The sequence below is a fragment of the Coregonus lavaretus genome (assembly GCF_964263955.1).
Source record: "Coregonus lavaretus genome assembly, chromosome: 14".
NCBI lineage: Eukaryota > Metazoa > Chordata > Actinopteri > Salmoniformes > Salmonidae > Coregonus > Coregonus lavaretus.
In genome coordinates, this window is record NC_140001.1 from 23,607,557 (window position 1) to 23,626,757 (window position 19,201).

The following is a 19,201-nucleotide window of genomic DNA, read 5'->3' on the forward strand; positions in this document are numbered from 1 at the left end:
AGGAAATATATATATATATATTGCATTTCAAAACCAAAACGTTTTAGAATACCTATGACAACACATAATGTCATACACTCAGCACTGGGAATAATTTCAGCTTGGGAAACATTATTTCTTAAATCAATTGTCAATTGAAATGAATGTTACACAATAAAGATCTGGGTCTTGTTTGATTTGTACAGTACGTGCTTACCCCTTCAAATGACAAACATAACTAAAGCAATGGTGAATTATAATCATGAGACTGATGAAGTTTGAGTGACGATTTCACTGAACTACCAAGAAAACATCAGGTGTCCATATTGTAGAAAGTCATTGCGAGGGGGGTGAGGACTCTGGTAGATGCAGAAGACAATTAGTTCTGAAAAAAAGTTTTGTTTATCCTCTCTGGTTGGTCAGTCAGTGAAAGTTCAGGCTTTACAGCTTGGGGATCAGATGCATCGATAACAGAGATCAATTTGAGGTATCAGAGTGCACACTTCCAGGTCCTTCTGTTGGGGAGATTACAGCAGATGGAGTGGTTGTATCGTGCCATCCCACATTAGCCTAGGAAGGAAGCAGAAGAGAAGGGATCACAATGAAATACTTAGTAATATAATATCACTACAAACGACGAAGTCCATGTTAACAACCTAATGCTTTTGTAAGGAGCCTCTATTTGTAATCAAGACCAGTTCTTATTCCCCCAAAGACATTTTCATGTGAGGGAGAATAAGATGACTCTGCACAATAAAATATATTTAGTAGAATACAGATATACACCAAAATATAAGGTAAAATAGTCATTCTCATTGTGTACACAGAATGTGTGTGTGTACATATGCTAATGTACTAATGAATTAATACAAATAGGTGTCTCCTTTAGGGCTGGGCGATATGGCCTAAAAATCATAGCTATTTGTTTTCACACTTATGGGCAATTCACAATATATATGGGCAATTCTCTAAATAAGCTTTGTTGTAAAATGAAAGGTCAATACACTGCATTTTAAAAAGTCAGTAATAATCTAATTAATTCAGGGCTTGTGAAATTATACCTAGGCTAAATATAAGCCTTCCAAAACCAAAAGAGTCACTAATAATGTAATTATTTTATCAAGATAGTTTAACCTGGGAGGGGTTTCGTAACAATCACTGATCTGGCTTTCAAGTCTGTTTATGAAAATGCACTTTCTCGTGTTACACATTATTTATTATTTATTATTATTATTTTAAAACTCTGCATCATTTGGAAGGGCTCGTAAGCAAGCATTTCACGGTAAAGTCTACACCAGTTGTATTCGGCGCATGTGACAAATACAATTGTATTTGATTTTGATTTAAATAACTTCTTGTAGCAGGCATTGTACAAAATGAACACAGGTCTCGTAAACAATCACTCAAGCACAAGCCTACGTTCTAGTGAGTAGCCAGAAAATCTTTACATTTAAAGTTGAGCAAAATTGGATCTATTTACTAGCTAACGAGGCAGAACAGTTTAATTGTTATGAACACACCCTTCTGTCCATCTCCAACTGTTTGAAGAGCATGTTAGCCTGTCCACTTTGTTCAGATGTTGAAATCAACTGGCCTACATTATTTCTCAGAATGAGAACGAGTTCCCAATTCTTTATATAATTGTGTTTTATGCTTATTGCACATTTATAAAACACAGACCAGACAGCTAGTATACAGCTGAAGTCGGAAGTTTACATACAACTTAGCCAAATACATTTAAACTCAGTTTTTCACAATTCCTGACATTTAATCCTCGTAAAAATTCCCTGTCTTAGGTCAGTTAGGATCACCACTTTATTTTAAGAATGTGAAATGTCAGAATAATAGTAGAGAGAATTATTTATTTCAGCTTTGATTTCTTTCATCACATTCCCAGTGGGTCAGAAGTTTACATACACTCAATTAGTATTTGGTAGCATTGCCTTTAAATTGTTTAACTTGGGTCAAACGTTTCGGGTAGCCTTCCACAAGCTTCCCACAATAAGTTGGGTAAATTTTGGCCCATTCCTCCTGACAGAGCTGGTGTAACTGAGTCAGGTTTGTAGGCCTCCTTGCTCACACACACTTTTTCAGTTCTGCCCACAAATGTTCTATAGGATTGAGGTCAGGGCTTTGTGATGGCCACTCCAATACCTTGACTTTGTTGTCCTTAAGCCATTTTGCCACAACTTTGGAAGTATGCTTGGGGTCATTGTCCATTTGGAAGACCCATTTGCGACCAAGCTTTAACTTCCTGACTGATGTCATCTATTTTGTGAAGTGCACCAGTCCCTCCTGCAGCAAAGCACCCCCACAGCATGATGCTGCCACCCCGTGCTTCACGGTTGGGATGGTGTTCTTCGGCTTGCAAGCTTTCCCCTTTTTCCTCCAAACATAACGATGGTCATTATGGCCAAACAGTTCTATTTTTGTTTCATCAAACCAGAGGACATTTCTCCAAAAAGTACGATCTTTGTCCCCATGTGCAGTTGCAAACCTTAGTCTGGCTTTTTTATGGCGGTTTTGGAGCAGTGGCTTCTTCCTTGCTGAGCGGCCTTTCAGGTTATGTCGACATAGGACTCGTTTTACTGTGGATATAGATACTTTTGACCTGTTTCCTCCAGCATCTTCACAAGGTCCTTCAGTGTTGTTCTGGGATTGATTTGCACTTTTCGCACCAAAGTACGTTCATCTCTAGGAGACAGAACGTGTGTCCTTCCTGAGCGATATGACGGCTGTGTGGTCCCATGGTGTTTATACTTGCGTACTATTGGTTGTACAGATGAACGTGGTACCGTCAGGCGTTTGGAAATTGCTCCCAAGGATGAACCAGAGTTGTGGAGGTCTACAATTTTTTTCTGAGGTCTTGGCTGATTTATTTTGATTTTCCCATGATGTCAAGCAAAGAGGCACTGAAATACATCCACAGGTACACCTCCAATTGACTAAAATGATGTCAATTAGCCTTAGGTTGACCTAAGTGTATGTAAACTTCCGACTTCAACTGTAACTGCTGCTAGCGGGACAAACTGAGCATTAATTTTCCACAATCATGTTAATTGATACTCCCATTTTAGTAGTGTCTGCTCTGCGTGCAATTTGAGGAGTTGAGACATAAAAAGGGTATCATTAGAGAGGTTAACTTCTCCGCTATTACAGTAAAATAAGGTCTCAATGTGTTTCGGTGACCGTATGAATGATTTTGTTGGACCAAACCTCAAATGCAAATGGCGAGTTGAAACCGCTTGTCAGAGAGGAAGAAGTGATCTCTCATCTTTGTTGTTGTGAGTGGGAGGGGGAGGTGCTTGGTGTTTGTGTGTAAACAGAGAGGAAGAGGCGAAGCGAGAGGTTTCACTCTCACTAAAATCTGTCGAAAATAAGGCCAATGAGTTTCTATGGGCTTATTTTGGACCTAAGCTTGTCACCTGCCTTCCCGCCTTTGGCACAACGACTCCCATTGTTAGGGAGGATACATGAGCATCTCGTCATTAAATACACATCTCTGGTGTAAATGGGAAAGTGCACACAGCACAGAGGAGCGAAAGACACGAGACCAAAAATACAACATGAGAACAAGCGGACATAAACGCTCATAAAAGAAAAGAATACAAAAAAAGTATTATTCCGATACAGGTATTTGGAATATCGCGCAAAAAGATACATTAGAATTCATTTAATTAATTTGATATCTCTCCCATCCCTAGTCTCCTTTGATATAGTATAACCGCCAAGCCAATGGCCATTCTCTGCGTTATACTAGCATCAGCAATGAGACTCCTAGAAACAAATTGGCCGTATGTCTCAGCCAATGGGAGCGAACTCTGAAATCAGTCCAATCAGATTTCAGCAGCTTGTCACTACATATTCTTCTGTCAGTCAGGAAGAGGGAAGGCTGGGGCTGGGTGAGGTGGGGAACGCTAAGTGGAAGTGACAAGGCAGGGCATTTCCAAGAGAGCCAGTCTGAGCCAGCCTGACTTGGCTTGGCTCGCGGCAGGGACTAGCCTTTGCTGTATCACCTCCGTCACCATCAACAAAACAAAAGGTTAGCGTATGCTAATTTATCTATGATGCACTTCATTATCAAAACAATTCATCTGCATTACTGTACACTGGGAGCTCTAGCACATGTGGCTCATTGGTGGAATTAGTATTTTGATGATTTAGATCACCTGGAATAGGTCAATAAATATTAATCTGGTCTGCTTTGTCACAATGACGGTACTGCATTGAAATAAGAGTATTGCTGGATGAGAAGGCCTCTCCATCTCTTTAAATGAATTATCCAATGCATGTTTTTCTGTTGCCTGGAAGTTTTTCCTCTTTTCGCAGGTGCCCTTATTGGATGTGTTGACTTGCCAGTAATGTTGTATTTCAGAGCGTATGCTCGTGTGGTGATTAAGTGAGCTCTGGCTTAAACAGTGAAGGAAAGTGAGAAACCTTGTGAGAGAGTGTGAAACACTTCAGTTGAGCCTGCTAGAGGTTGACACTTCTGCTAAAAAGGCCTGCAGGCTAAAGGGTGCTCAACAAAACCAAAATGACACCAAGCACTGTCTGAGAACACTAATGACGGCCTGTGTTATCTTTTAGCAAGAGAGTGCTTGCTTACATTGAAAACACCACAAAAAAACTGTGTGCTCATTTAATATACTTCCAAATATGTATCCAACTTTTATACAATGAACTGGGACTGGAGTGATTGTCAAGTATGAAGAAAACAATTATAATCTAAATGGTTGACAAAGGTTCAAAATGTATAACTTTTATATGATCCTTTCAGAATTTACATATAAGCTCATTATATTCAAATGCCTCTCAATAACAATAGCTGCCATTTTGGGAAGCTGAATATAACTGAGCCTTCACATCACTACTGTCCCAACCATGGCAACATGAAGACAACAAGTAGTAATATTTTCTCTCTGATATTGCTAAGGGAAATATGTCAGTAGTCATTCCTCTCTCTCCCTCTGCCTCTCTCTTTCTTGCTCTCTCTCATCAAATAAATTAATCTTTACTCTGATGGCTTCTGATTATGCACTGTATTACAAAAAAGCACTGTATCAGGCCTCATCAAGGAAGATGGAATTCACGTCTGGAAAAGGCTGCAGGCGATCTCACGTTCATATTTTATCATGATGATAAGGATATGGCAAAGTCTCTGAAGCATTTCAAAACAGCTAAATTAAACATAGAAACACAAATAAAGCCTACTCATTTCATTTTGGTTTCAGTCACATAAGGTATTACAAGATGTTTATTAAAGCAAAAACGGGTGAATTTTAAATCAAATGTATTTTTATTCCACCTGCACTATGATCTATCTATGTGTGCTTTATTAAACTATGCTTTTATCCTCCTGCATTGAAAATGTGCCAACATTTCTACAATCTCTAATCTCCTATGTCACATGTTCGTTTCATCCTTTAAGAAGCTCAATCATTTGCTATGGCAGTGCTGAATGGAGTTTCTCACTTCCCTGGCTCACTGAGCTCAGATTAGCCATCTATTCTCACTATGTCCCTGACAGCCTACATTTCCATAAAACCTTTTTTAGTTATATTCGAAACTTTGTTCTGAGAAAAGGAAATGTATAACGGGTCAAGAAATTTAATAAATGAGTGCAATTAATTTGCCTAAGCTATCACTTCTATCACACAGTGGGCAGCAAGGCGAGGTGTACTGTATCCAAGCTTACTACTACCATACTGTGACTAATGTTTACAGTAGAATGGATCCAGTTTGGACAAGGTCTGCTCAGGGTATAACCACTGTCTCCAGAATGGTACCTACAGAAAGAGGAAGCAGAGACACTTACATTCAAGCCGTGTGGACTGTACATAGTGTTCCCCCCTAGAGCTTCACTGTATCCTGCCGTCTGACTGATAACATGGCGCAGGGTATCCACCTGATGGGAGAGAGAGGGTGGGCATGGCTGTCAACTCACTGTGGCATGGGGGTTTACATTAACACACATGCTCAATGCCATGTTTCAAAACATACAAAACGTACTCCATGTGGAAAGGGACTATGAGACACAGACAACACGTTAACCAGACTAATCTCTCCATGGTGTTATGATTGGTGTGTGCCTTTTCCGAAACCATGGCCGCGGGAAGATGGGTTGGGGGTGCTATCGATGGGGGGGGGGTTCAAGCAATAAAGGCCTACTTCACAATTTTATTTTTTTCAGGGGGTGCTGCAGCACCCTCAGCACCCCTACTTTCTGCAGCTATGTCCAAAACCATTAGTCTCTAGTTCTAATTGGGCCATCTGACATGTTTATGGATATGTTTCTCTTAGCCAGAAGATACTGACCATACCGTTACGCTTGTTTACACTGAGCTGCATTGGGGTCGGAAAGCAATCATGGTTACATTAAGACAGCATGGAGCCGGCGCGAGATACTGGTAGGAAAACGTACCTCAATGCAGGGATTGGATATGCCACTGTACTCCAAATTGTACCTTCATCCACACCACTCAAGGAAAACTGCCATTTTCATCCTCAATGTTGGCTAGCAGTAGCCACGACAGCCATTTTGGAATGGCAGTGTCAGCCAATCAGCTCCTTTGTTGTTCAACGTGACGTGCCATTCCATAATGGCTGATGTGGCTAATGCTAGCTAGCATGAGGGCAGGTTTCCGGGAAAACTGGTAGTATTCCAAACTTCTCGATGGAGCAGTGTGGATGAAGGTAACATTTTTAGTACAGTGGCATATCCCATCCCTGCATTGAAGTATGTTTTCCGACCCATATCTCACGCCGGCTCCATGGTGTCTTAATGTAACCATGATTGCGTTCTGACCCCAGTGCAGTTCAGTGTAAACAAGTGTAACGGTTGGGTCAGTATCTTCTGGCAATGTTTCTCTATGTCTGTCTCTGAACCTGAAGAAATAACATAACGGATGACAACAACAACAAAATGCAACACAACCAAAATGAGACAAAGACAGGAAAGGATACAAGACAGGACTGTAGGGAGAATACAATACCATAAAACCCAACACCAACCCAAGAGCTCAAGTCAAAGCCAAATGCATTCACAAAATCGGAAACTTCAATCAAGTCTGTTACAGAGATTAAATAAATACATTTTCTGGATAAATACTTATTGATTGCAATGGGGTGGGATATTTTTAGGTAGGCCAGAATATTCCATTCAAAGCGAATTACAGTCAGCAAACACTTTCAGTGTTCTCAAAATAGAACATGGAGCCCACAGTGTCACTTTTACAGTAGAGACCGTGACACTGTGGGAATCTGAGCTGACCCAATGTGGGAAGCATGTCTTAGTTACTGTACTTCAAGACTGCACTGTGGATGGCTCAGCACACAGGCAAAACTGGGACGGCTCTGTGCATTTGCACACAAGACCTGTCCCTGTTTGTGGCTCCTACCTGTGACTGCACATTGGCTCCAACTTGTGCCCCTTGGTAAGAATCCCCATTCAGAGACTGCATGCTCAAGAACATGTCCCCAGAGTTTGGGAGGTTAAAAGAACCTGAAGAACCTGGAAAGGGAAGATGTAAGTAGCTGAATAACTATATAGAGGGCTACGAGGAAAGAGTACACACTAACTAAACACACACACACACAAGAGCACAGAGAGACACAAACGCAAACACACTCTACTGTACCTACATACACAACACCCACTACTACACTCAGTTACTAGATTCCCAGAAAGCAAGCAACTACAAAATAAATGAAGGGAAGCAAGGAAACACATGATAGAGGAGAGGATTATGGTCATGTCATAACTCTGAGGAGGGTATTCAGATTGTCCACAGAAAAAGAGGCAAAACAAACTGAATAAAAATCACATGACACAAACAGAGATCCAATATGTGTCTGATCACTTTAAGCTCCCAATTTGTTCCACATCCCATACTCCCTATCTACTGTTAGTGGGGAATATCATATGCCAATGACAAGGACAATAAGAAGCTTACGAAAAGAGCAGTACCAGTAAACATGTTGGTTAAAAGAGTGTTTTTGCTCTCTGCAGAGTCCAGCTGAAATTCTTCATCTTTCATCTGGAATCCTGGGTGCAAGAAAAAGGGGACCACTTCAAATAGCTATCGCTTACCAGATCACATCCCCTTGTCACGTCAGCCAAGTCCAAAATCACAGTCATTCTCCTGGACTATACATTGTGTTGGATGTCTTTCTATTGTCATTTGTAAGTCCTATTCATTAACAATTGTGTGCATTGTTGTTGTTATTTCACATTGGTGTAACATATACAGTCTACTGTAACTGCTCCCAGCTATTATTTTCAATCTCTCTTAGAATAAAATGCACTACCATTCAGTGGAGCTACAGTTTGACAAATTAGAGGGGGGTTTGAGGAAAAGTCAAGGGAAAACAAAACCTCAGTGACATCATTTTGAATTGTCTTTTTGCCAGAAATACATCTGTTCTCGGTTCACAAACCAAGAACTCACTCTTTATGCATGAGTTTGCTTGTCTTATTTGGCATCGACTGCTTAAAGACAGGAGACTCTGTGATCCCCAGGCTGGGAGCAGTGCCTGTCACTCCTGCCTGCGTGAATGCTGCGTGAGTGGGGGTTTAGCATGGGGGGGGGGGGGGGGGGGCTGGGGGCTGAGGGCTGGGGGTGGATGGCAGAGTTAGGGCCTGCACAGGGGTGCCTACCGGAGTTGGGTGTGGTAGGGGAGTTGGTCTGGCTGTTCTGCACTGCGGCGGCCACTGCATGCGCTGCTGTTACTGCAGTCTTAGCAGCGTACAGGTTAGCTTCTTCCTGGAACTTGCCTATGTTCTTCTTGTACCGGATTCTCTTGTTGCCGAACCAGTTGGATACCTGGGGGAGAAAGCAGAGGGAGAGCCGAGGTGTCAGATGTCAAGCAGCCAAGGCACTGTGCACTGAGCAGTGTGATTGTTTCAAGATGTCACGTTTGGGTCCATCAAGTACTCAATTCCCAGCCCCTGCAGTAATATCCACTGGGTATGCAGGCTAATTAAGCAATAATCAGGAATCACTTGTGCGTTATCATAGAAAGGAGCATGACATGCTCTCTGTTTGTCTCTTGACAAAACCAACACACCAGGGGCTGCTCCTCTCCCACAACACACACTGAAAAAAAGTGATCCTGATTGTATTACATTGCCAGGCCTATTGTTAAGGAAATAAGTTCTGCCATTTTATGTGTAGACTTGTTTGCTACTGCATTGGTGGTTGAACTTGCTTAACAGATACACAGATGAATATTAATGAAGATGATTACTTCGTCACCAGTGCAGATCATCAAACCCATGTCTGGCCACTGCACATTCAGTCAGCCAGGCTGCATAACACAGGACGCAGGCATTGTGGTGCTATGGTGAGGTCAACGAGTAACAGTGAGGCCTATAACACAACGTTTATGAGGAACCTTTGCGTCCATATGAAATACAATCTCAGGGCAAAATGTTTGCTGTATCTCTTTCAATTGAAACTGTATCATCACAGCTTAGCTACCACTTTAACAATAATAGTAAATGCTAACATTAAAAACTGTAGAAAGTACAGCTTCTATATTTCTAAATGTCTATATTTCTATTATATCACTATGACTAATACTACAGTATTAGAGTGATATAAATAAATCCTTCCAACCTCCTGGTACAAAGAAAGAAAGAAAGAAAGAAAGAAAGAAAGAAAGAAAGAAAGAAAGAAAGAAAGAAAGAAAGAAAGAAAGAAAGAAAGAAAGAAAGAAAGAAAGAAAGAAAGAAAGAAAGAAAGAAAGAAAGAAAGAAAGAAAGAAAGAAAGAAAGAAAGAAAGAAAGAAAGAAAGAAAGAAAGAAAGAAAGAAAGAAAATAAATATAATTTCCAGTGTGTGAAGCAATAATAGTGGAATAATAATGAGATTAGGGTTGTGTTTTAATAGGCCTATAAATTAGAGAGGCCTGTCGCCGTGCTCTGGCTCCCTTCAGCTCCTGCAGCCTGCTGCCGGACCAGCCAAAGAGCAGCTGCCCCTAATGAAGCTTTATTTAATTTCCACCCCTGCGCTTACATTTTAATATCTCTAGCAACCCGCCAATGCTGCAGCATGCGCAAACCGACTAGATTTGCATGACATCAGATCGTTTTTATCCTGCATGTCTCTGTTCTTCTAAATCTTTAATATCTAGGCAATTAAAATAAATGTCCATTCAGGCGAAGCCACTGTTGGCAGGGTTTCCTTGACATCAATTGTTTTATGTGTTTACCTAGAGGTTAAACTAACAAGCAAGGTTTAATTGGAAGCAATGAAAGCCATAGCCATCATCCTTTTTACTTAACCTGCTTACAGTGGATGTTAAGGGCAGAGAGAATGCAGGCAGTCTCACCCTTTGAGCCAGATCACCAACAGCACTGCAGAACATAAAAACCTCTCTCTGAGTGGTATCATTATTGGGATATTAATATATATATATATACAGTACCAGTCAAAAGTTTGGACACACCTACTCATTCCAGGGTTTTTCTTTATTTTTACTATTTTCTACATTGTAGAATCATAGTGAAGACATCAAAATTATGAAATAACTCATATGGAATCATGTAGTAACCAAAAAAGTGTTAAACAAATCAAAATATATTTTATAGAGAGAGAGATTCTTCAAATAACCACCCTTTGCCTTGATGACAGCTTTGCACACTCTTGGCATTCTCTCAACCAGCTTCATGAGGTAGTCACCTGGAATGCATTTCAATTAACAGGTGTGCCTTCTTAAAAGTTAATTTGTGGAATTTCTTTCCTTCTTAATGCGTTTGAGCATTGTTGTGACAAGGTAGGGGGGTATACAGAAGATAGCCCTATTTGGTAAAAGACCAAGTCCATATTACGGCAAGAACAGCTCAAATAAGCAAAGAGAAACGACAGTCCACAATTACTTTAAGACATGAAGGTCAGTCAATACGGAAAAGTTCAAGAACCATCAAGCGCTATGATGAAACTGGCTCTAATGAAGACCATCACAGGAATGGTGACCCAGAGTTACCTCTGCTGCAGAGGATAAGTTCATTAGAGTTACCAGCCTCAGAAATTGCAGCCCAAATAAATGCTTCAGAGTGTGGGTGAACGGATGATCTCAGCATGTGTATTTCCCACCGTAAAGCATGGAGGTGGGGGTGCTTTGCTGGTGACACTGTCAGTGATTTCAAGGCACACTTAACCAGCATGGCTACCACAGCATTCTGCAGCGATACGCCATCCCGTCTGATTTGGGCTTAGAGGGACTATCATTTGTTTTCAAAAGGACAATGACCCAACACACGTCCAGGCTGTGTAAGGGCTATGGAGTGCTGGATCAGATAACCTGGCCTCCACAATCCCCCGACCTCAACCCAATTGAGATGGTTTGGGATGATTCGGACAACAGAGTGAAGGAAAAGCAGCCAACAAGTGCTCAGCATATGTGGGAACTCCTTCAAGACTGTTGGAAAAGCATTCCAGGTGAAGCTGGTTGAGAGAATGCCAAGAGTGTGCAAAGCTGTCATCAAGGCAAATGGTGGCTATTTGAAGAATCTCAAATATAAAATATATTTTGATTTGTTTAACACTTTTTTGTTTACTACATGATTCCATATGTGTTATTTCATAGTTTTGATGTTTTACATTTACATGTACGTCTTTTAGCAGACGCTCTTATATAGAGCGACTTACAGTTAATTATTTTATTTTATTTTTTCATGTAAAGAATAGTACAAATAAATAAATACCTTGAATGAGTAGGTGTGTCCAAACTTTTGACTGGTAGTGTATATGTAGTGTATATATATTCCTGTATATATTTTACAGGAAATAAAAACACATTACCATGCTTCGAGAAATCACTTTAAGACAAATGCAATGGCATTGTTATATTTCAGAAAATGTAGAACTATAATGCATTTAATACCAGTAATGATTCTGCGTTACAGTACTTGGGCTAACATTTAAGAGAGAGAAAACAAAGCATAGGTAAAAAGAAGCCTCCAGACAGCTCTCTAAAGCCTCTGGCCTGTTTCATCTAATAGTAACGGCTGAGCTGAGCTGCCTGTCTATCTGTGTGAGTGTGTGTGTGCTGCTGGGTAATAGCTGTAGGTACCTTTAATCGATTCTTTATGAAATCACATGGAGGACCGAGGCCGTACCTGTCTGCTTCAATGGCATCTATGGGCCTCACAGCGCATCATAAAGAAGTCACTTATCAGCAGTGCTATTTTAACACAAGGGCCACAACATAATGAAAACTACCTAGCCGCACCACAGCCAGACATGTTTATGCATCCCATCTACATGGCATTATAGTGCATAATAAACACAATGATAATGACACTAAGCTTGGATTAGCAATATATGAGAGGCCTTTGAAAATGGTTATAATGGTAATCATCATGGTGACTATCACTGGTTTTGGTTATGCTATAGTTCTACTGGGGCTATAGTTCTACTGAGGTTATAGTTCTACTGGGGTTATAGTTCTACTGGGGTTATAGTTCTACTGGGGCTATAGTTCTACTGGGGTTATAGTTCTACTGGGGCTATAGTTCTACAGGGGCTATAGTTCTACTGGGGCTATAGTTCTACTGGGGTTATAGTTCTACTGGGGTTATTGTTCTACTGGGGCTATAGTTCTACTGGGGCTATAGTTCTACTGGGGCTATAGTTCTACTGGGGTTATAGTTCTACTGGGGTTATTGTTCTACTGGGGCTATAGTTCTACTGGGGTTATTGTTCTACTGGGGCTATAGTTCTACTGGGGTTATTGTTCTACTGGGGCTATAGTTCTACTGGGGCTATAGTTCTACTGGGGCTATAGTTCTACTGGGGCTATAGTTCTACTGGGGTTATAGTTCTACTGGAAACAGTAGTTCTCAGACATATTTGCTTCTGATTATTGATAGAAATAGTGAACTCCCGAGTGGCGCAGTGGTCTAAGGCACTGCATCGCAGTGCTAGCTGTGCCACTAGAGATCCTGGTTAGAATCCAGGCTCTGTCGTAGCCGGCCGCGACCGGGAGACCCATGTGGCGGCGCACAATTGGCCCAGGGTAGGGGAGGGAATGGCCGGCAGGGATGTTTGTAGAGCATGGCGTTTGCAACGCCAGGGTTGTGGGTTTGATTCCCATGGGGGGCCAGTATGAAAAAAATATATATATATAAAAAATAATAAAAAATGGATGCACTAACTGTAAGTTGCTCTGGATAAGAGCGTCTGCTAAAAAATGATAAAAGTATAAAATAGTTTAAATTAAAATAATAAATAAAAATATTTTAAAAAACTAACCGGTATTCAACATTGTGTTACATGAATGCTTGACATAGAAAAGTATTACAATCAATTCAAAAACAGAATTGCTTTTGAGAATCATACGATGGGGAAATTCTAATGAATATATCAGTTTGTGATGACCTGGACAGTATTATTATATTATACAGGACCAGTTGTTATGACTGTATTTAACCACTGTACTGTGTTAGATTGCACAGCCTCAGCTGTGTTAGCATCCTCTATCCTGGGTATTAAGGGGCCACTTCCCCTGGTCTACACACATTTTTCTTCTGCCCACTCAACTCTGGCTTTGGTGATTCACAGTTGAGCTAAACATTGTGTAAATGCTGGCACCGTAAGGTAGGGACCACAACCCAATCCACAGAACTAATTCCCTTTTATCTTGTGGCAGACTGTGCATTAAATTGACTTCCCTGTGTAGTGGGAGCCAAGTTGAAAGACTGAATTACCTGACCTCAGCAGCTGCATCAAAGGGAGCAATTGTATAATGGCCATGCAGACTGCTTGCAAGAACACGACACCGGGTTTGTTCTCAGTGACCCACTAGAGAGGACATGTAACAGTAGTTAATAATTCACTAACATTTCTACTCCGGGTCAATACACTGCTCTTGTCATTGAAAGGGAATAGATGATCTTTCCAAGATCTCAATACAACTGGATTTATAAGGTCTTCTTGGGGAGACTCTTTAATGAATCCTCAAACATGGGTCTTAATTATACAGACAAAGGTGGTTTCAGTAGCCGGCATGCTGCTAACATTATCAATAATAGAACAGAGAACATGAATACTTAACACCTTAACCCAAGGCATGCCTCGCCTAAATATATAATGACTTGAAATATTGATAAGTGTGAAGAGCGTGGGCTCTGAAATGGGTAACCACAGATTGTGGTGCTGAGTCGGCCCTGTGTTCTGAGCTCTCTCTCTTTTGTCCGTCTAGAGGGCTGCCTGTCCCTGTCTGTGCCCTGGTAGCAGAGTGCCCCCTCTCAGCAGCACTGTCTGGAGATTATAACAATTATGGCCCCTGACATATCCATAAACACTGACACAAACCACTGCCGTCCAATCCCACGCCTTCATTTAGGAGGCCAGTGTCACACATGCAAACTGACAGAGTGAAATAATACTGTAAGACTGCATCCTGAATTGAAGTGAGGTAACATCTTGAACAACACAATTACAAATGTAGGATCTTAACTTTAACACTCTTTTGGCGCAAACTTGTAGTGTATTCAAGGTTTAAAAATGCTTCTAAAGTTTGTAATATCACTTTAAAATGTCAGACTTGATTTGCCCTAAGAAAAGTGGCGCAGTGGTCTAAGGCACTGCATCGCAGTGCTAGCTGTGCCACTAGAGATCCTGGTTCGAATCCAGGCTCTGTCGTAGCCGGCCGTGACCGGGAGACCCATGGGGCGGCGCACAATTGGCCCAGCGTTGTCCAGGGTAGGGGAGGGAATGGCCGGCAGGGATGTAGTTCAGTTGGTAGAGCATGGCGTTTGCAACGCCAGGGTTGTGGATTCGATTCCCACGGGGGGCCAGTATGAAAAAAACAAACAAAAAAAATGTATGCACTCACTAACTGTAAGTCGCTCTGGATAAGAGCGTCTGCTAAATGACTAAAATGTAAATGTAAAAGATTTATCAACCCCTACAAAAAAATGTCCATGAATTATAATTCACATTTCCTGTTGCTGCAGGATTATTTTCCTGCTGTAGCAAACTGGCTCAAATTATACTGAACAAAAATATAAACGGAACATGCAACAATTTCATTGATTTTACTAAGTTATAGTTCATATGAGGAAATCAGTCAATTGAAATAAATTCATTAGGCCCTAATCTATGAATTCACGACTGGGAATAAATATATATATCTGTTGGTCACAGATAAAAATAAATAAAATGGGCCTCACAATGGGCCTCAGGATCTCATCACAGTTTTTTGTGCATTCAAATTGCCATCGATAAAATGCAATTGGGTTCGTTGTCCGTATCTTATGCCTGCCCATACCATAACCCCACTGCCACCATGTGGCAATCTGTTCACAACGTTGACATCAGCAAACCGTTCGCCCACATGACAACATACACGTGGTCTGCAGTTGTGAGGCCAGTTGGACGTACTGTCAAATTCTCTAAAACTACGTTGGAGGCGGCTTATGGTAGAGAAATGAACATTCAATTCTCTGGCAACAGCTCTGATAGACATTCCTGCAGTCAGCATGCCAATTGCAAGCTCCCTCAAAACTTGAGAAATCTGTGGCATTGTATTGTGTGACAAGACTGCACATTTTAGAGTGTCCTTTTATTGTCCCCAGCACAAGATGCACCTGTGTAATTATCATGCTGTTTAATCAGCTTCTTGATATGCCACACCTGTCAGGTGGATGGATTATCTTGACAAAGGAGAAATGTTCCCTAACAGGGATGTAAACACATTTGTGCACAACATTTTAGAGCAATAAGCTTTTTGTTCGTATGGAACATTTCTGGGATCTATTATTACAGCTCATGAAACATGGGACCAACACTTTACATGTTGCGTTTACATTTTTGTTCAGTATATGTTCATGCAATGAAACACACACTCAGTTCCCTCTAGTCAGAGAACAATATTGGCATTGTATAATGTCCACCTAAACCTACTTAGTCAATCCATAAATCAAAGCAGTACATTCCACCTAGACATCTGTGATAACCATCAGACTGATATCTAATGCTTATTGATTCACATAGTTGTCCTACAGTCACTGTAGTGTATATGAAAGTAAGTTATATAATGAAGTACACAAAGGTACTGTAATACTGTACATAATGCCTTCCTCAATGAACAAAGCTCACCATTGAGTTTGAGAGTATCTGGAAATACCCAAACATGCCATTACTGCTCATTCTCTGGAGTAACTCTTCTGACTTCACCAGGCTCTCCTTTGCTTGGGTAAGACAACAAACTCAGAGAGGACTTGACATAGTCTAACTCACTAAGACTGAGCCAAAGCACTAAAAAGTAGTCAATAGGAGTGTCTGCAGTGGACAAGGCTTGTCAAGGAGAACCCTGCTAATGGGGCTTGAGATGAGTTCAAGTGAATTCTTAAAAGGCCTCTTATTTCTGGACTGATTTGTCCTCCTGGGAACTCCTACAGTGCCCTGTTTAGTGAAGCACTCAGAACAGAGAATTGTTCCACTTGTGAGGGTCAATTCCCGCTCCTTCAACTAACATGAACCACACTGGCAGAAAGCAGAACGTTAGACATACACTGCATGTTCTAAAACCAAGAAGGGCATAACTAGCAGACGATCTATAACTAACAAAAAATGCATACTATGTAGAAAACAAATTATTTGTGTTATAGAAATAACAAAAAAGTAAAATGATATGACGAGACATCAAAACCAACATATAATGTGGTGGTATGGTTGTTGTCTTTAAATTGTATTTAACAATCACAAATAATGATCAAAAGTGAGCTGAAAATACTATGAAAATGTTGTATGATACCTAGTCTTAGCGTATGATTTGCTCACCCAATATCGAGTGAGATTCAACAGCAAAATAACACAGGTTCTATGTATCACAGTGGAACTTGCTTGGTGCCAAACTTACAGTAAAGCTGTAAGCATGGTACGCCTACATTAAAATAGCATCAGATTGATTTTGAATGCCAGGATATCAGTCCATTTGTGTGAGGGAGGGGATCTGTGTGCAGTGGTAGACTGTGAAGGTGCACATACAGAAACCAAGAAAAGATACAAAAGAATGAAAACAACAACAGTGGATCAGGAGAAGTCATGACATACCTGTGATACTGTGATGGTGCTTCCCACCCCCTGAAGGCAAAAAAGAATGGGCTTTTACAGTATCTGACTCTGCATGACTACACTCAATATACCCCTCCACACCCCCTCCCCACAGACAAGAGAGAACATTGCAAATCAGTTTTTATTGTATAGGTAATTCTCAAATTGGAACAACCATGGATTAACATCTGAATTAGAATACAAAAATCAAAATGATCCAACTTTTAACAATAGTAGCAGAACAGAGTGCAGGATGATAAGAATGCTAAATTGGTTTGGGTGTGGGGGTTGGGTGTGAGAAATGATATTGCCTTCAGGTTAACCCAACTATTAGGCTAAAGGTAAAGTGGGAAAGTCACATAAATTGTTTGTAAAAACAGAATGTTTAGTGGGTAAAGCAGTGTCGTCGCCATGTACAAGCCTAAGCCTGAGCACTGTGACTTCACATGTACCTTAAACATCACATGGATTAACTGGATAAACTATACTGGTAGACATCCAGCCACCTGGACTGATCAAGCAGACAGAGAGAATGACAAAGAAAATGGCAGGGGACCCAGAGTGGACATCTATGGAGGACTAACTGGCCCGGAGTGGACATCTATGGAGGACTAACAGGTCCAGATTGGACATCTATGGCGGACTAACTGGTCCAGAGTGGACATCTATGGAGGACTAACAGGCCCAGAGTGGACATCTATGGAGGACTAACAGGCCCAGAGTGGACATCTATGGAGGACTAACAGGCCCAGAGTGGACATCTATGGAGGACTAACAGGCCCAGAGTGGACATCTATGGAGGACTAACTGGTCCAGAGTGGACATCTATGGAGGACTAACAGGCCCAGATTGGACATCTATGGAGGACTAACAGGCCCAGAGTGGACATCTATGGAGGACTAACAGGCCCAGAGTGGACATCTATGGAGGACTAACAGGCCCAGAGTGGACATCTATGGAGGCTAACAGGCCCAGAGTGGACATCTATGGAGGGCTTACCCACTGTAGGCCTCTGATTGAGGTCAATATTAGGAAACTGACCTCCCCTCCCCGTGGCCACTGCTGTGATAGGCTGAACCTGCCATAGCTAAGGTGTCATTAGGCTCAATGTCAAGGTAAGATAAGGACATTGTGCTCTGATAGTTTGGCCTAGCCGTCCTTCCAGGCTGGTCTTGAGTTGCAGCCAGGGGCCTCGTCTACTGCCTTTTCTCCCCTGAATACCCACCAGCCACTGCGTCTGAGATAAGGAAGCTGCACCCACCTGGGATACTGTAATGCTGCACTTTTTGGCCAACTCCTCTTTGGCTTCTTCACTGGGATATGGGTTGCTGAGGTGCGAGTAGAAATACTCGTTCAAGATTTCCGTCGCCTGCTTGCTGAAGTTTCTCCTTTTCCGCCTTAATAGTGAACAAAATGAGAGAAAGGCCAAGCAAGCTCATTAACGAAACCAGCATTAACTCATCCATTTGGATCGGACAAATAGCACAATCAATCTCACACATAAATGGTGAAAATAATAAGGAATGGGGGAGCGGAATATTGTGTCCTCCTTTCAGCACCATCAACACACACCAAGCCATCCGCCAACCGCTTAACCCACAAACACACACAACACACACACAAACACATACATTGCTTAATTTGGTCTGTTGGTCTCTGATCTCCAGGCCAAGCGTGTAATGTGTAGTGTTTAGCACAGCGGATGGGCAGGCTTGGTGATGGAGCGCTAGGCCCAGCTGCCCAGTTGCATCTCGGTACATTATAGAAATCAAGACATGCCCAGCTGAGCATTGTTCCTGAAATGCCACGGCCCCAGGGAACTCCAGTGGGAACAAACCAACTCTAACTAGATCTGGGTCCCCTTTACCCCCCCAGGGCACTACTTATCATGTTATTGAGCATTTGCTGCTTATTTTACCTTGTTTACTACACTTCACACAAGCAATGGGCAGCAAATGTGCATCTGCTTGGTTTCTGCTTCCTCCCACTCTCCTCAGAGCTCCACTCCACAACAGGGAACTCCATTGGGAACAAACCAACTCTAACTAGATCTTGGTCCACTTCTTCCCCCCAGGGAACTACTTATCATGTTATTGAGCATTTGCTGCTTATTTTGCCTTGTTTACCGCAATTCACACAAGCAATGGGCAGCAAATGTGG

At 41.6% G+C, this 19,201-nt stretch overlaps 1 protein-coding gene across 5 annotated transcripts in view; it reads right to left on the minus strand.

The window, feature by feature from the left end:
• Nucleotides 1–456: 456 nt before the first annotated feature.
• LOC311141859 (pre-B-cell leukemia transcription factor 3) overlaps nt 457–19,201 on the minus strand; it is a gene marked incomplete at both ends in the record, with an annotated part of 87,522 nt that continues 68,777 nt past the window's right edge. The window contains 5 exons of one of the 5 annotated variants that reach the window (XM_084177353.1): nt 457–549; nt 5,795–5,884; nt 7,377–7,489; nt 8,636–8,801; nt 18,303–18,438. In XM_084177353.1, coding sequence (XP_084033479.1) covers nt 457–549; nt 5,795–5,884; nt 7,377–7,489; nt 8,636–8,801; nt 18,303–18,438 — 598 coding nt within the window. Of the gene's footprint in view, nt 550–5,794; nt 5,885–7,376; nt 7,490–7,945; nt 8,024–8,635; nt 8,802–17,041; nt 17,072–18,266; nt 18,439–19,201 lie in introns of those variants that run through there. The other 4 variants (XM_084177352.1, XM_084177354.1, XM_084177355.1 and 1 more) reach the window with 4 other exon arrangements.